The sequence below is a fragment of the Protopterus annectens genome, chromosome 6.part0 (assembly GCF_019279795.1).
Source record: "Protopterus annectens isolate FY-2018-M chromosome 6.part0, PAN1.0, whole genome shotgun sequence".
Classification (NCBI taxonomy): Eukaryota; Metazoa; Chordata; order Ceratodontiformes; family Protopteridae; genus Protopterus; species Protopterus annectens.
This window is the reverse complement of record NC_056737.1, coordinates 143,189,497-143,212,221: the sequence shown is the minus strand read 5'-3', so window position 1 is coordinate 143,212,221 and position 22,725 is coordinate 143,189,497. Positions and strand designations below refer to the sequence as shown.

Sequence of the window (22,725 nt, the reverse complement as noted above, 5' to 3'; positions counted from 1 at the left end):
ACTATGGAGAGAAATCTGGTGTGTACACCAGATTAAAATAAGTGCCTGTTACACCAGAAAGCTAATTGTGGTAGTACCCACACAATTCACAATGTGGCCAAAAAATTTGCAGCAAAACTACTTTATTTTCCTGTGTTTGACAGGGGCACAGGAAAATAATTTTCTTGGGTGGCGAAAGCCAAGGAACCTTTTTGGCTAGGCTTATATAGGCCCCAGGGCCGATAGCCTATTACCTACCTATGAACCTACGAACTTATGATGAAGTCGTTCTTGTGTTTGAAACTTCAGTCATTTCTCAGGTTCTGCCACAAGGACTGGTGACTTAAAAGACTTGAGCTCTGTGGCAAGAAATTTGAGAATCTCCAACATTTGCCACTGCAAACAAGGTAGCTGTCCCTTTTGTCAGATATTCAGAGAGTAGTATAAAACATTCAAGTCCCCCAGTCATATTTCCGCTCCCAGGGAGAGGAGACCCCTGGCAGATATGCTTGTATTTTTCAGATTATAAACATGGGGAAATGCATTGTCTACACTGCCTCAGTACTATTTTCACTCTCCATGTTTTCCTCATTGATTTCAATGAATACATAATTGCATTAGAAAAAGCAGCACTTGCATGCCATGGAGACATTTTCAGTGATGGTGTCTCAAGAAAAAAAACTGCAGGAAATAGCAGAAGATGCTTGCTTTGGTGGAAAACATAAGGCACTTATGAACTCATTAGACAGCACTTCTTTTAACAAGCTGAAAACAAACCATCATTTTCTTGGAGACAGCAGTAAAGAACTTAAGAGCAGTGGTTTGATGCTGGTGAAAACTACTTGTTTACAGTGTAAGTTATCTTTAATGGAGTCCTTGCATTCAGTGACTTACTCATTGTGAGCACTGTCCTCACTCTGCAGGACATAGATGAAGACAATCTCTTCCAGGACTACAGCAATCAAGCCCTTTCTTCAAGATGTATGCACAAAAGGCTTACTCACCAGGAGAAAAATGACTGAAGGTTTTCAGAGAAGGCCCCAAGCTGACTGCACTACATCCCATAATTGTTAGGGTATTATCTATACCGACATCCAATGCATTTACAGAGAGAGTTTTTTCTTTGGTTAAAATGACAGTTGTGAAAAAACGTAGTGTAGACTTGTTCAAAGCTGAGTTAATAACAAGTATAAATTATTGAATGATAATGTAGTGACCTTTATTCAAATATTGCATCAAACTCTTGATCAAATTGAATCAAATTCTTGCCATCAAATCAAAGGCAAAAGTACACATTTCAAAATAAGTGACTTTATATTAGTGTACTTGTGTCTACAATATGCATTTTTTTAGTTTTCTTGCTTAGAATATTTATGGTTAGTGTAATACGTAGAATTTATAGTTTTTGACTTTTTAAACAAACATATTCCTATGTTTAATATGCGTAGTGTTCGTTTATTTATTTTACATTTGCTGATCAGGATAGTCTGACTTGGCTAAAGTCCTTTTTTAACAGAGGCCCAGGGAGAAAACTCCACAGAAAATTACAAGCTAGCAAATACGATAGTATGTATTATATTCAGACATTACAGATAGAATACATTATGACACGTCTATTTTACAGAAATGTTTTTTTTTTCTTTTTTTAGTCAAATTTACTTAGTGTTATAGCTATACAACATGAATAATGTGCATGTTTCTGCAGTAATGCTTCTGTTTCACTGCTATAGCTGCATAATTTAAATTTCAGTATGCTGTAATAACTTCACCATTCCTTTGGTGATACTATAGGTACAGGATGTGGCCACTGTCAGTTTGGCCACACACCCTATGTCACACTTTGGCCCCATTAAAAGATGGCAATCCTAAAGCAAGAAGACAAAATCTCAGCCATGTAAAACACAACAGCACTCCTTTATGTAGTAAATTTTTACTGCACCTGAAATTGGAATATTCTGTGAAATGGATAGCTGTACGTCTCCAGTCCCTGGTGGCATGTCTATTACCAAGTAATCCAAATGTCCCCAGTCCACCTACAAAAACACAAATGCAGTAAGACGCATGTTTTGCAATTAAGGAATAACTAGTTATATAAACTGCTGAAAGTCAAGTAATCTCTTTCTATATTAAACAAAAAAATACAAAAACTTAATTACAGCTATTCCTTTTCAAAAAATTCACATTAAGGAAACTAGAGTTCTTATCATCTCAAAAGATTACAATCAGTATCAAACAATGCAAATGTCTCTGACACAGAAGGAAGAAACCCAGGCTGAAGCCCCAGTAAAACTGCTTTAATTAGCAGATCTCAGTGCTGGAGGAGTTGCACAAAAGGGTGAAACTGAGCATATGAAGCCAGCTTGCCCATCCTGAGGATAGAGAATTCTTTCCACGTACAGGTTGGTTGGTCCTGCAAAAGCCAAGATCAGACACTTGGCTTGTCAAGCTGTGCGTGGCAGAGTAGAAGGGGTTTGTGCATTTGTGGAAGAATGCTTCTGCCACTTGGCCAGCTCTGCTTGTTCAGCTTTGAATGGTTGAGCCTAAGCATGACACAGAGCAAAATAATAATAAAAGTTTAATACAAACCAATAAAAAGAGGGTAGTATCAGCCATTAAAAATTTAAAAACCGAAGAAAGAAACTGACGAAAAATAATAATACAACAGTAAAACAAACTGATAAATAAAGTACAGTTGTATTAGGGAGTTAACATTTATGTACATGCTCAAGTAAAATTCACTGTTGCATAATTACTTATTGGGATAGCCAGCCTACAGGTGGCCCAAACATCTAAAACTGTACCTACCGCAAGATTTTGGTAGACTCCCTCCTACTGTCATGCAAGGATGTTGGTGGTGTAAGAGGGGCATTACATCCTATTATGGGTCTGACAAGGGAGGAATAGTATGGGACAATAACTTCCTTGCACCTGAAGGACATGATTTTAGTAATTAACTGCACTAGGTAGAAAGATTTCCAAACAGTGGATATGTGATGATCAAGAGAGTTTTTGACAAATATACCTAAATCACTTCTGAAATGTATTTTGGGAGCAGAGGGGGAAGCATCATTGTATGGAAGAGGCAGAGACCTTCTTGTTTCCCAAAGTGAATAACCCTGCATTTCCTTGCACCAAGATTAAGATTGTAGTTCTGATACCATGGATTATGTGTTTGGAGTATACAGCTGTGACTTGGCGAATTGACTCTATTGCCAGCACCGTCATCATCAAACTTAGTCAGAGACATCCAGTATCAGCAACCTATATGTCAAAGAACAGTCACCCCTAAACAGAACACTGTAGGTTGTCACTGGTGACCTCCTTTTCAGAGGATTATGCCTCCAACTCAGAGTTTTGGTCCCAGGTGATAGCCAGTTTGCTATGCAGTGAGTTAAATAGTCAACATTTTAATTGAGACAGTTTCTCAATCATGCTGGAGTGTGACATAACGTTAATGTTCTTGAGTATACCCACCTTGGCAGTCTGTACTGATAGGTAGGTTGTCAAACAATGCTTCAGTAAATTTCTCAAATTCACCAGAGTTAGAAGGCAGAACCTACCTTTCACAAAGACAACCAATTACATTCAAGGCCTTGTCCCAATATCAATGTTTATGAGCTCCATAATTATACATTCCATCACTTCACAAATGATGGTCTGTGGTTCCCCACATTGGTGGCACAGCCACCCTTGTACTGGGGTACCCATTACCTGTCTTACAAACCTCAGGCACACACCAGTGGAGAAATTAAGACTGGATAGTTTAAGATGGAACTGGCGAAGCAGTGTTATATGATAAGAAGGAGACAGCCTGGTTTGTTGCCTGGATCTATGTAGCTAGTGGTGTTTTTTTTGGCTTTGGAGAGAGATTTTTTTATTTTTGTTTGTTTTTGTTTTAATTCATTTTGAGGTAATTATAGGTAGTGTTACTGACTGCATGAAGTGAGGGGAAGAATGAGGAAGGAAAGAAAACTTAGAAAGTACGGTTGTGTACACTTACTATAAATGTATATGTTAGAGTATATTCACTGTTGCAGTCATTACATTTGGGTTATCCTGCCAGGGGTAGCCTTCAGTTGGCCTGAATACCAGAGGTTTAGTATTTTTGCGTCGGATGCTGTCGCTCCAGGACTGACTGTCAGGTCATCAGTGGTATAAAATCAGGCAGCCGATGCCATTACATAAGTTTTTCTTGCCCAAACTGTCAGGAGCCCCCAAAATAGGGAGCTAGGTTATGGTAGAAGAATACCACCAGTAGAAAGTAAATACCAAAAATTCCCTGTAAAGAGAGAGAGAGAGAAGGGGGACTGCAACAGTGAATACACTTGAACATCCACATTTATGGTAAGTGTACACAACTGTACTATGGTCTTCATGTTTCACTGTTGCAGTCATCACATTTGGGTTGATTCCCACAGCTGAAGAAAAGGGTGGAGGCAGTCAAGAAGACTGGGGCTGGCTAAGATGCCCTGCAAGATTGCGGTGGCAAAGCCTGCCCTGGATTTGGAGAAGACAGGCAGGTGGTAATGCTTGGTGAAGGTATGAACAGATGTCCATACTGCAGCCTCCAAGATGTCCCTGGTGGGGACACCTCTGAGAAAAGCTGCAGAGGTGGACACTGCCCTGGTGGAATATGTCCTGATCTCCTTCGGGGGCAGTTTCCCATGCTCTTTGTAGCAGAAATGGATGCAGTGTGCTATCAATTTGGAGATTGTTTGGATATGGCCTTGCCCTCTGTCCCTGCTGCGAAGCTGACTAGCAATCGGTCAGTTTTTCTAAAAGATTTAGTCCTATCCAGATAGAAGCTGAGCTGTCTGTGCAGATCTAGAGAGTGCAGAATCCTTTCCCCCTTGTTTTGTGGGTTAGGGAAAAAGGTGGGCAAATGAATGGATTTGGTTGAGAGACACATTGGACACCACTTTAGGCATGAAGGATGGGTTAAGTCCTGAGGGAGACCCTGTCAGCATGGAAAATGATGAAGGGCTCTACAGCCATGAGTGCTTGTAGCTCTGAAACTCGTCGAGCCGAATAGATGGCCAGAAGCAAAGCGGTTTTCCAAAAGAGGAATTTTAACTCTGCTGAAGCTGCAGGTTCAAATGGGGGTAGGGTGAATTTTTCCAACACAAAGTTAAGGTCCCATGCTGGGACAGGAGCTCCTCTGGGTGGCCTTAAGTTGTTTGCCCCCCTTAGAAACTGTTTGATGAGAGGGTGTGAGATGAGAGGTGGCGCTGTGCTGAAATGAGCAGAGATGGCAGGGGCACAAATTTTAATAGAAGATAAGAATAGACCTCTGTGTGGTAGGTCTGCTAGGTAATCCAGGATGAGAGGTAGTAAGGGCTGTGCTGTTTCAGCTCCCTTAGCCTGGATCCAGGTACAAAACATTTTCCACTTGTCAGCATAGGATTTTCTAGTGCTGGGGCATCTGGCCTCACGTATAACATCTAGGACTTGTTTGCTTAGACTGGCAGCTTGAGGAGAGGTCAGGGAATAAGACAGGCTGGCAGGTTGAGGGTCTGCAATTGGGGATGCATGAATTCTCCATTCTTCTAGGTCAGGAGTGTTGGGATCTGAGATAGGTGCCATGGTGGCAGGGGTGGCCAGTCTGGGGCAATCAGGATTGCCCTCGATTTTTCCTCCCTTATTTTGAACAGTAACCTTGAAATGAGTGGTAGAGGGGGAAATGCATAGACCAAGAGGTTTACCCACTGGAAGGATCGAGCATCCACTTTCCAGGCCTTGCTGTGAGGTTCCCTGGTGTATAATTTGTTGAGCTGATGATTGGAGGGGAAGGCAAAGAGGTCCACCTTCGAAGTACCTTGTTTTTAGGTTACAAGGGTGAAGGTTCTGTGGTCTAGCTGCCACTTGTGTGGGTCTAGCAGGTTTCTGCTTAACTTGTCTGAGAGTTTAGGGAGCATGGCAGACATTGCGCTAGCAGGTGTAGTTGCATGGGTGAGGCTGTACGTCAAAAGTTCATGGCGAGCCTGCAGAGAAGATAAGAGTGAGTCCCTCCCTGCTTGTTGACATATATCACTGCGGTGTTCTCTGTTTTGATCAGTAGAGGCCCTGATGAGAGTAGGGGTCTGAAAGCTGTCCGGGTGTGCTGAACACCTAGCATCTCTTTTTGGTTGATGTGCAGATATATTTGATTTGGACTCCAATGGCTCTGAATGCACCTTCCATCCAGGTGTGAACCCCAGGCATAGTCTGATGCATCTGTGGTGAGGGTCTGGGCAGCATAGGGTTGTGAGAAGGGAAGTCTCTTGTTGTGGTTGCATGCTGCTGCCCACCAAAGAAAATATTGCCTTAGACAAGGTATCATTGGTACGATAGTTTCCTGGTCTTGAGAGTGTTGACACCAAAGGCTTTTTAGGTACCACTGTAGTTTCCTCATATGCAGTCTGGCACATGGAATGAGTAGAATGCAGGAGGCCATGAACCCTAGAGCTTGCAGAATTTTCCTTGCGGATAACTGGGTTCTGGTGGCTAATTGGGAGAAGTAGCCTGTCAGGTAGGCTTGTTTTTTCTGGAGTAAGGAATGTCATCTGTCATGCTGTATCCAGGCTTGCTCCCAGGAATACAATTTTTTTGTGTGGGGACTAGTTTTGATTTCTTTTTGTTGACAGTATACCCCAGGGAGGTCAGTAGGTCCTCTACAAAGGTCAGGTGCTGTAACAGCTTTTCCTGTCTGCCTGAATCAGGTAATCGTCTAAATAGGGGTAAATTTGAATATTTCTTTGTCTGCAAAAATCAATGGCTGGAGCCAGACATTTTGTGAAAACTCTGGCAGCAGTTGGTAAGCCAAAGGGAAGCACAGAGAACTGAAAGTGCATAGATCCTGCCCTGAAACGTAGATATTTCTTGCAAGATTCCCTGACTGGGATGTGTAGGTAGGTCTCTTTTAGGTCTAGGTTGGCTAACCAAGCATCCTTGGAAAACACAGGAAGAAGATTCTGGAGGGTGAGCATTTTGAACTTTGGTATCATCAGAAAGGTGTTTAGAATGTATACATCGAGGATTGGGTGCCAGGTGCTCTTTCTGGGTGACAGGAAGAGTCTGTAATAGAAACCTTGGTCTACCTGGTCTGCAGGAACATGCTGTATTGCCCTCATAGATAGCAGGGAAAGGACTTGCTTTTTGGCCTCTGCCCACTGGTTTGGAGAAAGATCTGGGAACCCTTTTGGGTTGGCAGAGTGTGTAAATAAAATTTGTATCCCTGGGACACTACGTGGAGAACCCATCAGTCGTTGTTAAAAGTGGTCTAGTTGCTTGTATGGAAGGAGAGTTTTCCTATTAGGGGCAGAAGCAGGTCGGCAGAGGTAAGGGGTGGAGGTTTAAAGTCATTGTGAGTTCTTACCATAAGGGGGTGGCTTAGCACTCCCTTTTTTTGAAGAGTAGGAACTCCATTGCTTAGATCTCTGTATTCCCTGAGGCTGCTGTCTGGGGTGGGGGGGGGGGGCTCTGCTTCCCCTGGGTCTGGGCTGTGCTGGGCTGGAATGGCCAGTGCTTGGAGGGCAATGCCTACTGAACCTTGGAGGCTGTACCTGTAAAAAGTCTGTCTCCATAGATTTAGCTTTTTCTTCCATCTTTAAGACCTCTTCTGCCTTGGTGCCAAGCAAATGGTCTTGGTTCAACGGTGCTTCCAATAATTTTGATTTGACATGGTCTGGCAAAGTCTGTTCCTTAAGCCAAGCATGCCTTCTAAGGACAGAACTGGTGAATGTTGCTTCTAGGATGTCAAAGCCACATTGCAAGGTGTGCTTAGTAACTTGGCTTGCAGAATGCATAAGCTCTTGTAATTCTTTTTTCTGCACAAGCAGGAAAGGAAGGTATTTTTTGTTTGAGAAGTTCCATGGTATGCGGCTGATATTTCAGAATGTGGAACTGACAATGTAGTACTCTAATAGCAAGAGTAGCAGAGGTGTATACTTTTTTTACTCCATCTGTCTAAAGCTGTGGAATCACTGTCTGAGGGGGTGGGATTCTTAGCTGAGGTTGCTTTAATTCCTTCAGGTCCTTGAAAGATGACCTCTGGGTCAGCAGTAGGGTTTTTGAAAAGGAATTTGTGAGTGTCAGGGACTCTATAGTACATGACAGGTTTCCTGGCAGCGGGAGGAATGGCCAAAGGTCTGTGCTGTGGTAAATCTACGAATTCCCAGAGTCGCTTTTTTGACTGAGGATATTCCTGACATTCCCACTGGAAATGCTCCCTTAATGTATGAAGGGTTTCACCAAATAAAAAATCCTCAGGTGGAGAGGCAGAAGGAATGGATTCCTCTGCATCAGAATCCTCACAAGCAGAGAGGGGCTGCATGTCTTCATATTCAGAACCATCAGAGTCATTGGACTCCTGTTCAGATAAAACTACTGGGGACAGGTCTCTTTTTCTTTTGGAAGGGATAGCCTGGATTCCCCTAATAAGCATAATAAGGTCAACCGCCATTTTAAGCATTTGAGACTGAGGCAAGGAAGCAGATGCCTGAGCTTGGGTCGTAGTTTTTTTGGGTGTAGTTCATACCCTGGGCCTTAAAAAAGCAGTAGTTTTAGAAAGAACTGAAGACGCAAAAGAAGTCGTCAGTTTGTGTCGAGTATCGGTAGTGCAAAGTACTTCCTTGGAAGCTGGTATCGGCTCCAGACCCATCAAAGGTAGAGACATCTGCAGGATCCTTAGTCGAAGAAGAGACTTCACGGCATACCGGACTTTGAAAGGGTCTCAGTAGCAGCCTACGAATCCACAGAAGCGAGCATCAGGGGCTGCAAAAGCGCCTCACTGAAGACTGGAGAACTGAAGACTGCTTAACGGAAGCGTTATCGGCAATTTTGGACCTGTGCGGTCTGTCTCTTTATCCTTACGTTTTTTTGGAACATCGGCAGTCAGATGGCTTACCGAAGCCATATAAGAATTCGAGACCGAGAGCTAAAATATTTAACTACAATAAGGGCCCAACGACGTATAGTTCTGACGTTGAACAAAGCACAAAAGCGACAGTGAGGGATGTCGTGGTCTGGGCCTAAACAGGTGACGCAGAAAGAATGGAAGTCGTGGGATGGTATTTGCTTTCCACACGTGAGAAAATTGTTAACTTTTTCTGACATCGGTTAGAGCAAGAAAAAAGGATCCTCAACGGGGTACTTAGCTTTAGAAGACTTCAACTTCAATTTGGAATGAAAACTCCGGTAGCGGCCAACCAGCACTCCTGCAAACTGCTTCTGCTTCGGGCTCCTTGGCAAGAAAGACTGATGTAATGGCATCGGCTGCCTGATTTTATACCACTGACCTGATTTCAGTCCTGCAGCGACAGCAACTGATGTAGAAATACTAAGCCTCTGGTATTCGGGCCGACTGAGGGCTATCCCTGGCAGGATAACCCAAATGTGATGACTGCAACAATGAAACACGAATAACATCTATATTTACCAGCTAATATGTTGGTAATATTTTCAAGGTCACAGTAGATATCACTGCAATTCAACTCTGTGCGGTATTGATTACTGTTCCTAAGATGCCTTACAATTAAAAAAAAAAATCTTTGCAATTATCCTTGAATAAGGTAGCAATGCTTTACAGGTGTTGCTCTTATGCCAGAGTTCTTTGTTTATTCTTCTGAGTTCACTTCAGCAAGGGCTGGTTTGAATTTATTCCTTAGGGGCAGCATTTCTTGTTTTTACTGACTGCTAACGTTGGAGTTCTACCACAGGTACTTCTGAAATTCGGCACCACGTGTGTTAGATAGCTGTCACAATGCAGGAGGTAATGTGGGAGTAGAAATCAGTGATATAAACTGTTTGCATTTGCTATGGGGATCTCCTTTTGGTGGAGAGATTTTAAATCACCATAGGTTATGTAGGACACCCCATGTAATGCTGGTGCACATCTGTGACAAAAAGTGGAGTTAGAATCTCATTAATTTGTGTCTTTCAGCTTTTCCCGATTAGGGGTCACCACAGCAGAACTCCGGTCTTCTAATGATTGGTAGTGGATTTTTACATACCGGGTTACCAGCCCTGATGCACAACCTTCAACGAAGGCACGCCCCATTCACGTATGCCTCCACACAGAAGACGCTCTAGCTGAGAATCGAACGAGACAATGTCTTGCTAATGTTCTTAATGTTAAGATGCTGGCAGGGGTACAGACAACTTTCTATGGCTACCATAGTGATTACCTGTCCAGTCGATCCTCAACTCTGTGATGGAGATACCCAGTACAGGGGGAAAGCAAATGAGCTCAAACCAACATGAGGAGGCTACAATGTCAAAGGCATGGAGGGAAAAAAAAAAACATTTAATTTTGATGTGAGTTTTTTTTTTTTAAACAGGTATAGAGCACTGAGCTCCATGGATCCATTACGTATCTTTACTCCTTGAAAACCTTTCTTTACTGAAATGTAAGAACACGAAACTTCTTTACAATTTCCCTTCTGCAGTATCAATCCATTTACTTCTGCAAGATTTTAAAAATGGAACTGTATACATTCACAATTGCTGATGTAAATACTTAACTGTATATACCTGTCCTGTAATTATGCTTGCTGTTTCATGAAAAATGCAACTGTTGTTTTCTGACAACTGTTTGAAATTCACCTGTTATTATAAGTGTACTGTGGGGGGAGCTTTTCCCAGGTCTCCACTGAAAATGGGCCCTGTCCACTAAGACCTCAACAAAGACAAATAAATTAATAAATTTTTCAGGTTCAGTCCAGGAGCGTTGTCTGGTTAAGTGACTTACCCAGAATCGCACAGTCAAGCAAACAGAGGCTTGCAGAATCAAATCAGAACCACAGAAAGCAGCGTATCATTAGCTCACAGCCTTAATCCTCTGTGCCATATGCTGCACATCGTTAAAAATGCACTGAATTCATGGTTCACTGAACACTGCTCCAACTCTGCAGCTAAGTGTGTGAAACTTTCATTCAAATGGCTCCAAGATTAAATCAATCTTTCTAATGTAGTCTGCAGCAGTTTGGATTCAAAATCGCTTTTGCAAATTTCAACAATATGCAACTTCTTTGACTAATTGTCAACTTAAGCTAAGCACAACTACACATTTGATTTACATTTGCCAGTTCTTCCTAAATCAGTCATCTTTTCTTCAGCATTAATACTTCTCCATGGCTTTTAATAATGTAATGTACTCAGGGGATGGGGGGGGGGGCAACACAGAATGAACTGACATGCAAAACCATGAGAGACTCAGATTTCCGAGTTCTGCATGTTACAAATGTAGAAGAGACATTGGTATTGCACAGAATCCTGCCTTTGCAAAGAATCATACCAAGTACAAGAAATTTTGGTGTGGGTAATCCAGCCCTACATGCTATGCCAAGGATGTCTTGTACGTCTCATTTCAGGGCTTCAGTATAATGGCTAAACCTTTGCGACCACCATATGGCCCTTTTTAGGCATCATCCAGGTAATGGATCTTCCAATTTAAACACATAGCAACAAAGATTAGAGAACAGCAATGTGATACTGCTTAACACTAGTAGTCTAAATAACCAATTGCCTAACCCTGAAGTCATCCTGCACTTGCAGCACATTCTGGTGTATTACTACTGCCACCTGGTTTTAAACATACAGAAAGCACACCCTCTGTACACAACCTTTGCACATACCATGCCTTCAGACCTGATGGGAACTGTGGTAGATTATCCACATTTGTTGAAGACCACATTACCTCAAAGCAAATTCACAGAGAACCACAATCCAAATCTATTTTAAATAAAAACAGCTATCAGATCACAGCATGCTACAAGACCCCTTCATTCACCCCCTAAAAACATGCATGTTTCTTACACACTTTGGATGAACTTTAAACAAAAATATCATCTTAGTAACTACCAATCGATAAACTGAGAAACCTATAACTCAAAAGTACGCTATGTTCAAAAATTCCTCGATTTTATAAACAAAAAAATACCAGGATCAAATATTCAGAGTCAAACAAAACGCTCTTGACCTGGTCCTTAATTATAACACCTGTAAGCATTACCCCAATAGTATACCCGTCTCCAGTCACATCTGATCACAAAGATAGCATTCTCTTTCAAAGTTGCTAAATCAGCAGATACAAGTATCACAGTATTAGCAGACTTCAAACATATAAACTTATTACAATTCTAGGATCAAGTCTCACAGTTAAAGTACAGCTGTAACCACCAAAACATTAACATGGCTAGTAGTTATACAAATAAAATCTACACTCCTCTAGAAAAGTGTATAAATATATCAGTCCCTAGAAAATGTAAACAAAATGGGAAGGGTAAGAACAAGCCAGCCTGGTAGTTCATGTGCATAAAAAACAATATAATGAAAGGAAAAAAGCTTATTAAAAATAGCAAAATTAAACACCCCTAAATCAAGGTTAACATCACAAAGTTATACATGGTTCCTGAAAAATACCATCAACAAATCAAATGCTTCCAATGAACTCAGGCTGGCATTGGAAGCCAAGGATAATTTAAAAATTAAACAAAAATTCCTTCCTTATTTCACAACTTCCTAACGCAAGTAATACCAAACAGTGCTACAAGTAACTGCACAACAGCACTGCCTGCTCTGAACTAGGGGAATATCACACATGTATTTATAAACAAATTCAGAGCAACTTTTACCCCAGACACATCTGTACAAAACCCACCTATACCCAAGGATTTAAAACTACCCCCCCCCCAAAAAAACATCACAAAAAAACACTAGTTAAAAGTACTTTCAAAACAAAAACACATACTCTGTATGACATAACATACCAGACCGCCAACTGAACAGCTTTAAACGTGCTGGTAGCCATATCCGCAATCATATAACTTGAGATCATCAATCAGCTTTTTCCCCACAGCTCTGTCAAGCAGCAGGTGTGATGCCACTACACAAGGGCAACCTTACAATGGACACCAGGAATGACAGATCCATCAGCCTAATGAGGCTCCATCTGCAAAGCCATAGAATGGGTCATAATACAACACATGAACTATGTTAAAAAAATATATATTTTATAAGACTTAACCTCCAGCAGGTTTTGCTGAGGCAGATGTCTAATGAATCTGGTGAGTGTTTGGAGAAAGTAATGAAGGCAATAGCCAGTGGTCACTCGGTCACCATGCATACTTTCACTATACCACAAGCCAATATTATCAAGTTAAATGTGCTCCAAACTGATACTTATGTCGTTAAGTGTCAACTGAAAGAGAGATGATACCCATAATATAACAGCAACAGGTACAGCTTCAGAGTGAGCGCACAAAGGCAATCATGGGGTATCACATGTAACATTTGTAGGACTTCTTATATTTGGTATGTACTTTTCTGAAATCCAAATAAAAAAATGCGTAACTGGTTAACCAAGTTTATAGACTATTGCGAGCATGAGTGTTATACTCAAATTTTCTGATATGGAGAATGACCAAAATGAACTTAGAAAGGTTAATAGCTGGTGCTCCGAAAATGGGCTACAACTAAATGCTAAAAATGCAATTTTGTTGCATGTGATAAACCTTCCCCCCAGCATACTGTATAAAAATACTCCACTCCAAAATGAAGATTAAATAGGAAACCTTGGAACAGTAGATAATTCTCTCCCTTTGATCACCACTGTTGCAAAAGTGATCAGAAAATCCTTTGTCTAACAGCGGATAGCAAAGGGCATTTCCTCTAGAACCAGAGAAGTCCTTACCACTCTATATTCTGCCTTGATCAGATCCATCTTCAAATACAATTCCCCCTTAAAGATGCACCTTACTTGGACTTCCAAGATGGCTGCACACTGATCAACAGCATCATTTCAGCTCTCCCAGTGTGAAAACAAACTGAAAAAAAGCAACGCCACTGAAAATTTTTTTGGGTAAAATCCAGTTGCTTACTAGTAAATACACTACCAGGATGGAAAACTTGAAAGAAAACCAACCAGAAGAAAGGTAGAGAAAACACTAGGTAGGAAGGATTCTGCAGCTTTTCAGCAAACCGAAGATCACGCTTCAGCTCTGGTTCAGGAGATGGCTTCCAGAAGTTGAGGAAAAAATAAGGCAAATGTACTCAAAGATGATTAAAATAAATGAAAGGCTGAAGGAATATCAATTCAAACAACACAAGCTGAAAAAATAGAAGTTTTAACTAGCCTTTCAGATAAATTGATACAACTGCAAAAATCGGAGGTAGACAAAGAAAAAGCTGCCGGAATACGAGTTTTCTCAAGAAAAAGAAGTTGTGTCTTACCATAATATTTCATCTGAGTTGTTGATCTTCTTCCAGTCACCACTGATTGGTTCGGTTCAGAGCCCTTGGAAACAAGTCGGCCTTATACCAAGCTTGTGTGCACCAAAAACTCTCGAGCTAAGCTGCTACCCACAATGCCCTTTACTCAGTTATCTCAGATCGAGTTTGCATGCAACATATAGAAGAAGAAATAAGTCAGACACCATCTCTGCGCAGAAACCCTAAGACACCACAAAGAAGATCCGCCAGGAACCTTTGGGGGGAGTCGGTGGGAGGGTGTGATGACTAGAAGAAAATCAACAACTCAGATGGAACATTATGGTAAGACATAACTTCTTTATCTGAAGTTGTTATTCTTCTTCCTATTCATCACTGATGGGACAGAGTCCCCAGCTACTTGGAGAACCTGGGTGGCCCTTATGGAAGAACATTCATGAGAACCATTGAACCAAAGGCCGCTCTTCCCCTGGAGATCAGATCCAATTTATAATGATTGATAAAGGTGTGGGGCTTAGCCCAAATGTCATCCATGGAGGCCCTAGAGTGGAAGGCAACAGATGCTGCAACAGCCCTAGTTGAGTGAGCTTTGATTTGTCCAGGCTTAGATCTCTCCATAAGTGAATATGTGAAGGTAATGCAATCCCTAAGCCATTTATATAAAGTAACTTTCGATACTGCACCTCCCCCATTCTAGGACCTGCAAAGGAGATGAAAAGCTGGTCAGACTTGCGAAAGAATTTAGTTCTGTCCAGATAGAAACGTAACTGTCAATGAACATCCAAGGAATGCAGGCAGTATTCTCCCTTGTTAGAGTAATTTGGGAAGAACACACGGAGCTCAATGGACTGGTTAATCAAAAAGTCAGAAACCACTTTGGGGAGAAAGGATGGGTTAGTACGAAGTGATACTCTGTCCTTATGAAAGATCAGATAAGAGCTATTGATACATAAAGCTTGTAATTCAGAAATTTGTCTGGCTGAGGTTATAGCCTCCAGAAATATGGATTTCTAGGACAGGAATTTTAGATCATATGTCGCAGCCAGCTCAAAAGGGGTCCAAGAAAGAGACTGCAGAACCCAGGACAGATTCTATGGCTCCACTGGCTGCCTGATGGGAGGTCTGCTGTGGAAAATACTCTGAGGAAAATCTTGCAAAGGCGAGAGGAAATAAGAGGAACTCAATCTGACCCATTATGGAAATTGGAAAAGTACAGTTGTGTACACCTACCATAAATGTAGATGTTCGAGTGTCTTCACTGTTGCAGTCATGATTGTAGGGTTCTCCCCTGCCGGCAGGCAGCCCTCGGTAGGCCATAATACCAAAGTCTGGGTCCGGCGTCGGCTGTTCAGTCATGCTCCCTGACGTCAGAGCGCCAGGAGTACAAAGCTGACAGCAGACGCCATCTTCTCCAGTTTTTCTTGCCCCAGATGTCAGGAGTCCCAAAATGAAAAAAGGTCCCATAACCATTGCAAATACACCTCAGAAGAATGGTGAAAAAGGGAAATACACAAAGGAAAAAATAAGAGGGGACTGGAGGGAGGGAAACCCAGACTGCAACAGTGAAGACACTCGAACATCTACATTTATGGTAGGTGTACACAACTGTACTATGTTCATCATGTTTCACTGTTGCAGTCATGACTGTAGGGTAGAATCCCAAAGCTGAAAGAAAGGGAGGTGGTCATAATGAAGAAGGGGCGGCTAAAAGGCCTTGCAAGACTGCAGAGGCAAAGCCAGCCCTAGACTTAGAATAGAGAGGTAGATTGTAGTGCTTTGAAAAAGTATGTACTGAACTCCAAGTTGCAGCTTCCAAAATGTCCTTGGTAGGAACTCCCCTGAGGAAGGCCGCAGAAGTGGCAGCAGCTCTAGTGGAATGAGTCCGTATACTTCCTGGGATTTGCTTTCCATGGTGAGAATAACAAAATTTGATTCCATGAGCAATCCATTTAGAAATGGTCTGTTTTGAAATGGCTTTACCTTGGGAACTTGAAGCATAAGAAACAAACAATTGTTCTGATTTTCTGATGTCCTTGGTTCTGTTCAGGTAAAAACATAGCTGTCTGTGTATATCCAAGGAATGTAAGATCCTTTCCCCTTTATTTTGAGGAGTGGGGAAAAAGGTTGGCAATTGTATAGTTTGATTTAAAGCCACTTTGGAAACCACCTTAGGCATGAATGTAGGATTAGTCCTCAAGGATACCCTGTCTTGATGAAAAATAATATAAGGTTCCACAGCCATAAGAGCTTGTAACTCTGAAACTCTCCTGGCAGAGGTTAGGGCTAATAGGATGGCTGTCTTCCAAGATAAAAACTTGATGTCAGAAGAGGCAGCAGGCTCAAAAGGAGGCAAAGTTAGTTTTTCCAAAACATAGTTGAGGTCCCAAGCAGGAATAGGAGATCATCTAGGAGGTCTTAAGTTCTTAGCTCCTCTGAGAAACTGTCGCATGAGCTGGTGGGAAAAGATGGGAGGGTCTGTATTATAATGAGCAGAAATAGCAGAGGCATGTATCTTAACGGAAGAAAAAGAGAGACCCTTATGTAAGAGATCTGTCAAGTAAAGTAAAATTAAAGTAATGTTTGGAAGAAGAGGATCAGAATCCTGAGCCTGCATCCAGGAACAAAATCTTTTCCATTTGCATGCATAAGATTTTCTAGTACTAGGACGTCTGGCTTTTAAAATGACATCCATAACCTGCTTGGGCAGTAAAGAAATCAAAGGCCCTGGATTAACCAGGCCGCCAGGTTAAGAGTTCTGACATGAGAGTGTAGGACCTGACCCTGATGTTGGGACAGAAGGTTCGGAGACTGAGGTAAAACCCAAGGGGGGTCCAGGCATAGGTTTTTTAAAGTTGGATACCAAAACTGCCAAGGCCAATTTGGAGCCAGCAAGATAATCATCTTGGGCTTGTCCTGTTTTATCTTCAATAAAACCCGTGGAAGAAGAGGAAGAGGCAGAAAGGCATATCCCGAGAGGTTCCTCCAACTGAATGACAGGGCGTCCACTTTCCAAGCCTCTGTGGAAAGCCCTGGTGCAAAAAGTCTGTAGTTGATGATTGAAATGGGATGCAAAGAGGTCTATGTGAGGACATCCCCAGACTGCTATTATCATCCTGAATATTTTGGTGTCCAGCAACCACTCGTGTGGATCCGAAAGATTTCTGCTCAGACTGTCTGCCAGGAAGTTTTGTTTTCCTGGTAGAAACTGGGCTTGAAGATCCAGATTGCAAAATAGAACTGTGTTCCATAGATCCATGGCTAGTCTGCAAAGGGGGTAGGAATGAGATCCCCCTTGCTTGTTTATGTACCACATAACTGTGGCGTTGTCTGTCCGTATTAACAGTTGCCCTGGTTGTAAAAGATTCCTGAAGGCCAATAGTGCTTTCTGAATGGCTAACATTTCCTTTAAATTGATATGCAGGTGCTTCTGATCCTTTGTCCAAAGGCCCTGCAAACAATTGCCCTGAAAATGGGCTCCCCAAGCATAGTCCGAGGAGTCCGTGGTTAGAATCTGAGAGGCAGGAGGCAGACGGAAGGGCTTCCCTTTGTTTAGAGCACATGCCCTGGACCACCAAAGAAATTCCTTTTGAAGGCAGGGAAGGACGGAGATCAGTATGTCTAAACTGTGGCAATGCTGAGACCATACACTTTTTAGGTACCACTGTATTTTCCTCACGTGTAGTCTTGCATACGGTACGAGGAGGATGCAGGAGGCCATGTAACCCAAAGCCTGCAGGAATTTCCTTGCAGATAGACGAGTTAAAGTTGCCAAGGTTTTGAAAGTTGAAGCCAGCTGTAACTGTTTTTCGGATGTCAGAAATGCCATCTGGGTTGTGGTGTTTAGAAGTGCACCCAGAAAAGTTATCTGTTGTGATGGTGTCAAATTTGACTTTTTTATGTTTACAGAGAATCCCAGGAACTTGAGGAGGTTCTGTACAAATTCTAGATGCTGGAGTAAGACATTCTTGCTGTCTGCCTGAATTAGACAATCATCCAGATAAGGGTAAATTTGAATTCCCTTGAGTCCGCAGTAAGCTACTACTGGAGCCAGGCATTTGGTGAAGACCCTGGGCGCAGTAGATAATCCAAAGGGCAGCGCAGAGAATTGAAAGTGCCTCGATCCGGCTTTGAACCGGAGGTATTTTCTGCGATCCTGCCTGATGGGAATGTGTAAATATGCCTCCTTTAAATCCAAAGTTACCATCCATGCATTTTTGGACAGCATTGGAAGTAGCTGCTGTAGAGTAAGCATCTTGAATTTTGGAATTTCTAGAAAGGTGTTCAAGACCGACAGATCTAGAATGGGTCTCCATGAGTTTTGCTTCCTTGGGACTAGAAAAAGCCTTGAATAAAAACCTTTTCCCATTTTTGAAAGAGGAACCAGTTCTATGGCATTCATAGCCAAAAGAGCTTCCACCTGGTTTAAGGCCTCCGTCCATTGATGTTTTGGAAGGTCTGGCCATCCGCTTGGCCTTGGCAAGGTGTGAAAATGGAATATGTAACCTCTTAAAACCACATCCAAAACCCATTTGTCTTGGGTTATTTGAGTCCAATTTTGATAAAAAAGAGAGAGTTTTCCTCCGAGAGGGGCTTCCAGGCAAGAAGTTCCTGTAGCCCAACAGAGGGAGTCATTAAGTTTTTTTTCTTTGAGACTGTGACCTGTCCTCTCCTCCCCTAGGAGTGGAAGCAGTCCACTGTCTTGGTCTATAAGCAGCTTGCATTTGGGACCTCCCTCTGGAACGTCTATATCTACCCCTCTGAGACCTGTCTGAAGAGGGAAAAGAACAATTTTTAGAAGGCCAATTCCTGCTAAATCTAGGAGGCTGTACTTGTAAAAAATCCTTAACTGTTTGCATGGATTTCACCTTATCCTCCATCTTTTTAATCACCTCTTCAGCTTTTGATCCAAGCAAAACATTATGCTGAACAGGAGCATCCAATAATTTAGCCTTAACTTGTTCAGGTAAATTTTGTTCCTTTAGCCATGCATGCCTTCTAATGACTGTGCCAGAGGCCGCAGCCCTACAAGAAGCCTCCAAAGCATCAAATCCACAGTGTAATCCATGCTTCCCAACCTGTTCAGAAGCATGCAATAAGTCATGTAATTCCTTATCTGCACAGGCAGAAATGGAAGTAAGCTTTTGTTTTAAGACAGACAGTAGAAATTGCTGGTATTTAAAATATGAAACTGACAGTTTAAAGCCCTAATGGACAAAGTAGCAGAAGTGTACACCTTTTTGCCCCATCTTTCTAAGGATCGAGAATCCTTTTCAGTAGGAATAGGATTTTTGGCAGAAGCGGCCTAAGCTCCCTTAGGACCCTGAGAAATAGTTTCAGGGTCAGCAGAAGGGTTCTTGTATAAAAACTGATGGGAATCAGGAACCCTGTAATATCTATCAGGCTTAACAGGAGCAGGAGGAAAAGAGTCAGGGGTTAAGTTAGCCTCCAAAAAGGCATCATCCACAATATCCAAAACAGGAGGAATAGCCAGGGGTCTATGTTGGGGAAGAAGAAGAAATTCCCTCAGTCTTTTCTTGGATTCTGAAAACTCCTGTCCTTCCCAGTGGAAATGTTCCCTCATTTCATGCAAAGTTTCCCCAAAAGAAAAATCCTCAGGGGGAGAAGCTGAAGGAACGGATTCTTCAGCATCAGAATCCTCATAAGGAGGGAAAGAATATTCCTGATCAGAAGAAGAAACAGAGGAAACAGAAGCCTGATGCGAGGAATCATAAGAGATATCCTGCCTAGGCCTTTTGTCTGGAGGGGGATGAGAACCCCTAATCATAGTAAGTAAATCCTCCGCCATCTTGAGTAACTGTTTCTGTGACTTGGGAGCTGGTTCAGAAGAGGCCTGTGTAGAAGTCTTTGATTTAGTAGGAGTCTTTACCTTTGCCTTTGCCTTTATTAGTAGCTGAGTAGGCCTGAAAACCCCTTCGGAAGCCGGTACCTGCACAGCGGCTCTGGACCCATCCTAAGGAGCATTGTCCGAAGGTCCTGCAACAGGAATATTTAAAGGCCTGGCTGGCTCCACATGAGAGTCCGTTTCGGCCATCGGTTCTGAAATGGCCGACGACAGGGGCTGCAAAAGCACCTCACTGATGACGGCCGAACCTGAAGCTGGCTCCGGTTGTGCGCTATCATCAGATTTGGACCTCGGAGGCCTGTCTTTATCCTTGCAACGTTTGTGAACTCTGGTAGCCGGAACCATATCCGATGACATTTTGTAATTAAAGCACCTACCGACGTAATGAAAGGCAAAATCGTACCTTCGCTTAATAGTACGTTGATTGAATCTGGCACAAAACCGACAACTAGCTACGTCGTGGTCTGGGCCCAAGCAAGGAATACAGTAAGGATGAAAATCCTTATGAGGTATTTGCTTCCCACATGAAATACAATTATTAACTTTTTCTGACATCGGAGTGGAGCAAGAGAAAAGTTTCCCCAACGGGGTACTTAGCTTTGAGTGGAGAAGAAAAATCTTCGGATTGAAGTATATCAGTAAAATTAGTCAGGAGTCAGCCGACTGGCACTTGCGAACTGCTATCACCGCACGGCAAGAAAGACTGGAGAAGATGGCGTCGGCTGTCAGCTTTGTACTCCTGGCGCTCTGACGTCAGGGACCATGGCTGAACAGCCGACGCCGGACCCAGACTTTGGGATTCTGGCCGACCGAGGGCTGCCTGCCGGCAGGGGAGAACCCTACAGTCATGACTGCAACAGTGAAACACGATGAACATCAGCTGCTAGATGGACTCGAATGGTGGAAGCTGAGGCCCCATTGTCGAACAGTTCAGCCAGGTAATGAAAAATAGTGGCTACAGGGGCTGAGAATGGGGTCTAGCTTCTGATTATGTGACCAAATAGAGAATCTTTTCCATATGTCCCTGTAAAGGTTCCTGGTGGATGGTTTATGAGAGGCCAAGATAATATCACGTACGGGTGAAGAGAGGGTTTCATGCCTGGCAACTAAGAGAAGTGAAGAAATCAAGCTGTCAGCTTGAGAGTGGACAGATTCGGGGGAGTCAGCCCTTGTGGGTGAGATATGAGGTCCTGACGGGTGTCTAGGATCCAAGGAGGTTGTAACAGATGAGGTCGAAGGAAGGGAAACCACATTCGACGAGGCCAGAATGGGGCAAGGAGTATCACTTTGCTTCTCAACTGAACAGCTTTCCTTAGAACAAGGGGGATCAGAGGAATCGGAGGATAAGCATAAAGGAGACCCGTGGGCCAATCGTGAATCAAAGAGTCTCTCGGTGACTCCCCAAGAGGGGGAAAGAGGGCAAAGTAGCTGCTGCATTTTGTGTTTGAGGGGGAGGCGAAAAGGTCGCAGCATGGCTGGCCCCAACGACTGAAAATTTCCGCTGCCACACTCTGGTTGAGACATCACTCGTGAGGATGGAGAATGCATCTGCTCAGCCTGTCCACAATCATGTTGGAGTTCCCAGAGATATGCATTGCAATCAGAAAGCGATTGGAAGCTATCACCCACTGCCAGATTCTCATGGCTTCATGACATAGGGGGTAGGATATGGTCCCTCCCTGTTTATGTACCAGACCATGGACATGTTGCCCAAGTGGACAGCAATCGTTCCAGATGGAAGGAGTGGACGAAAAGCTTGCAATGTCAACAGCTCTGCTCTTAACTCCAGCACATTGATATGCAAGTTGACCTCTACATCGGTCCACGTGCCTTGGACTGACTTTCCCTGGAAGTGCCCCCCCCCACCAGGGAAGTATCCGTGGTCAACATGGCGCTGGGGAGCCTGGAAGGGTGACAACAAAGAATTTCGTCTGTACTCATCCACAGGAGGAGATCCTGCTTGCAAGTGTTGGTGATGAGAATCTGTGAGCTCAGGGGGTGAAGACTGAGTATCCATTGGGCCTGAAGGAGCCATTGTAGTAATCTCATGTGTAGTCTGGCTAAAGGAACAATAGGGGTGGCTGCAGCCATAGACCCAAGGTTTGGAGAACTTCCCTTGCAGACACATTTCTTCAACAGAGTATCACTTGAACCTGTGCCCTTAATCTCTGAAGCCTGTGAAGAGGAAGCGAGATCAGGCTTGACTGGGTGTTGAATATTGCCCCTATGAATTCCAATTGTTGTGAGGGTTGAAGGTTGGATTTCTCCTAATGTATGGTGATTCCCAGTGACTCCTCTAGAAACAGGGTGTAGCGGAGGGCCCTGACCAGTAGACGCTTGGTGGGGGCAGAGAGGAGCCAATCGTCTAGGTACGAAAACACCTGGAATCCCTGAAGTCTCAGATGAGCTGTTACCACTGCAAGGCATTTCGTGAACACTCTGGGGGCCATCGAGAGACCAAAAGGCCGGGCTCTGAATTGGTAGTGATTGGCTCCCAAACAGAAGCGAAGGAGGCTCCTGCAGCGCTTGTCCATCTTGATACGGTAATACGTATCCCGGAGATTTAATGAGCACATCCACGCACCCTCCCGCAGAAAGGGAAGGATGGTATGAATCGGGATCATGCAGAATTTGGTCTGAACTACTGATTTGTTTAGTTGGCTGGGATCCAGAATGGG

General features: G+C 43.1%; 1 protein-coding gene across 2 annotated transcripts in view; it reads right to left on the bottom strand.

The window, feature by feature from the left end:
* NUBPL (nucleotide binding protein like) overlaps positions 1–22,725 on the bottom strand; it is an 864,344-nt gene that overhangs the window by 474,938 nt on the left and 366,681 nt on the right. For both annotated transcript variants that reach the window (XM_044073881.1, XM_044073880.1), the window contains exon 7: positions 1,919–2,012. In XM_044073881.1, coding sequence (XP_043929816.1) covers positions 1,919–2,012 — 94 coding nt within the window. The remainder of the gene's footprint in view (positions 1–1,918; positions 2,013–22,725) is intronic.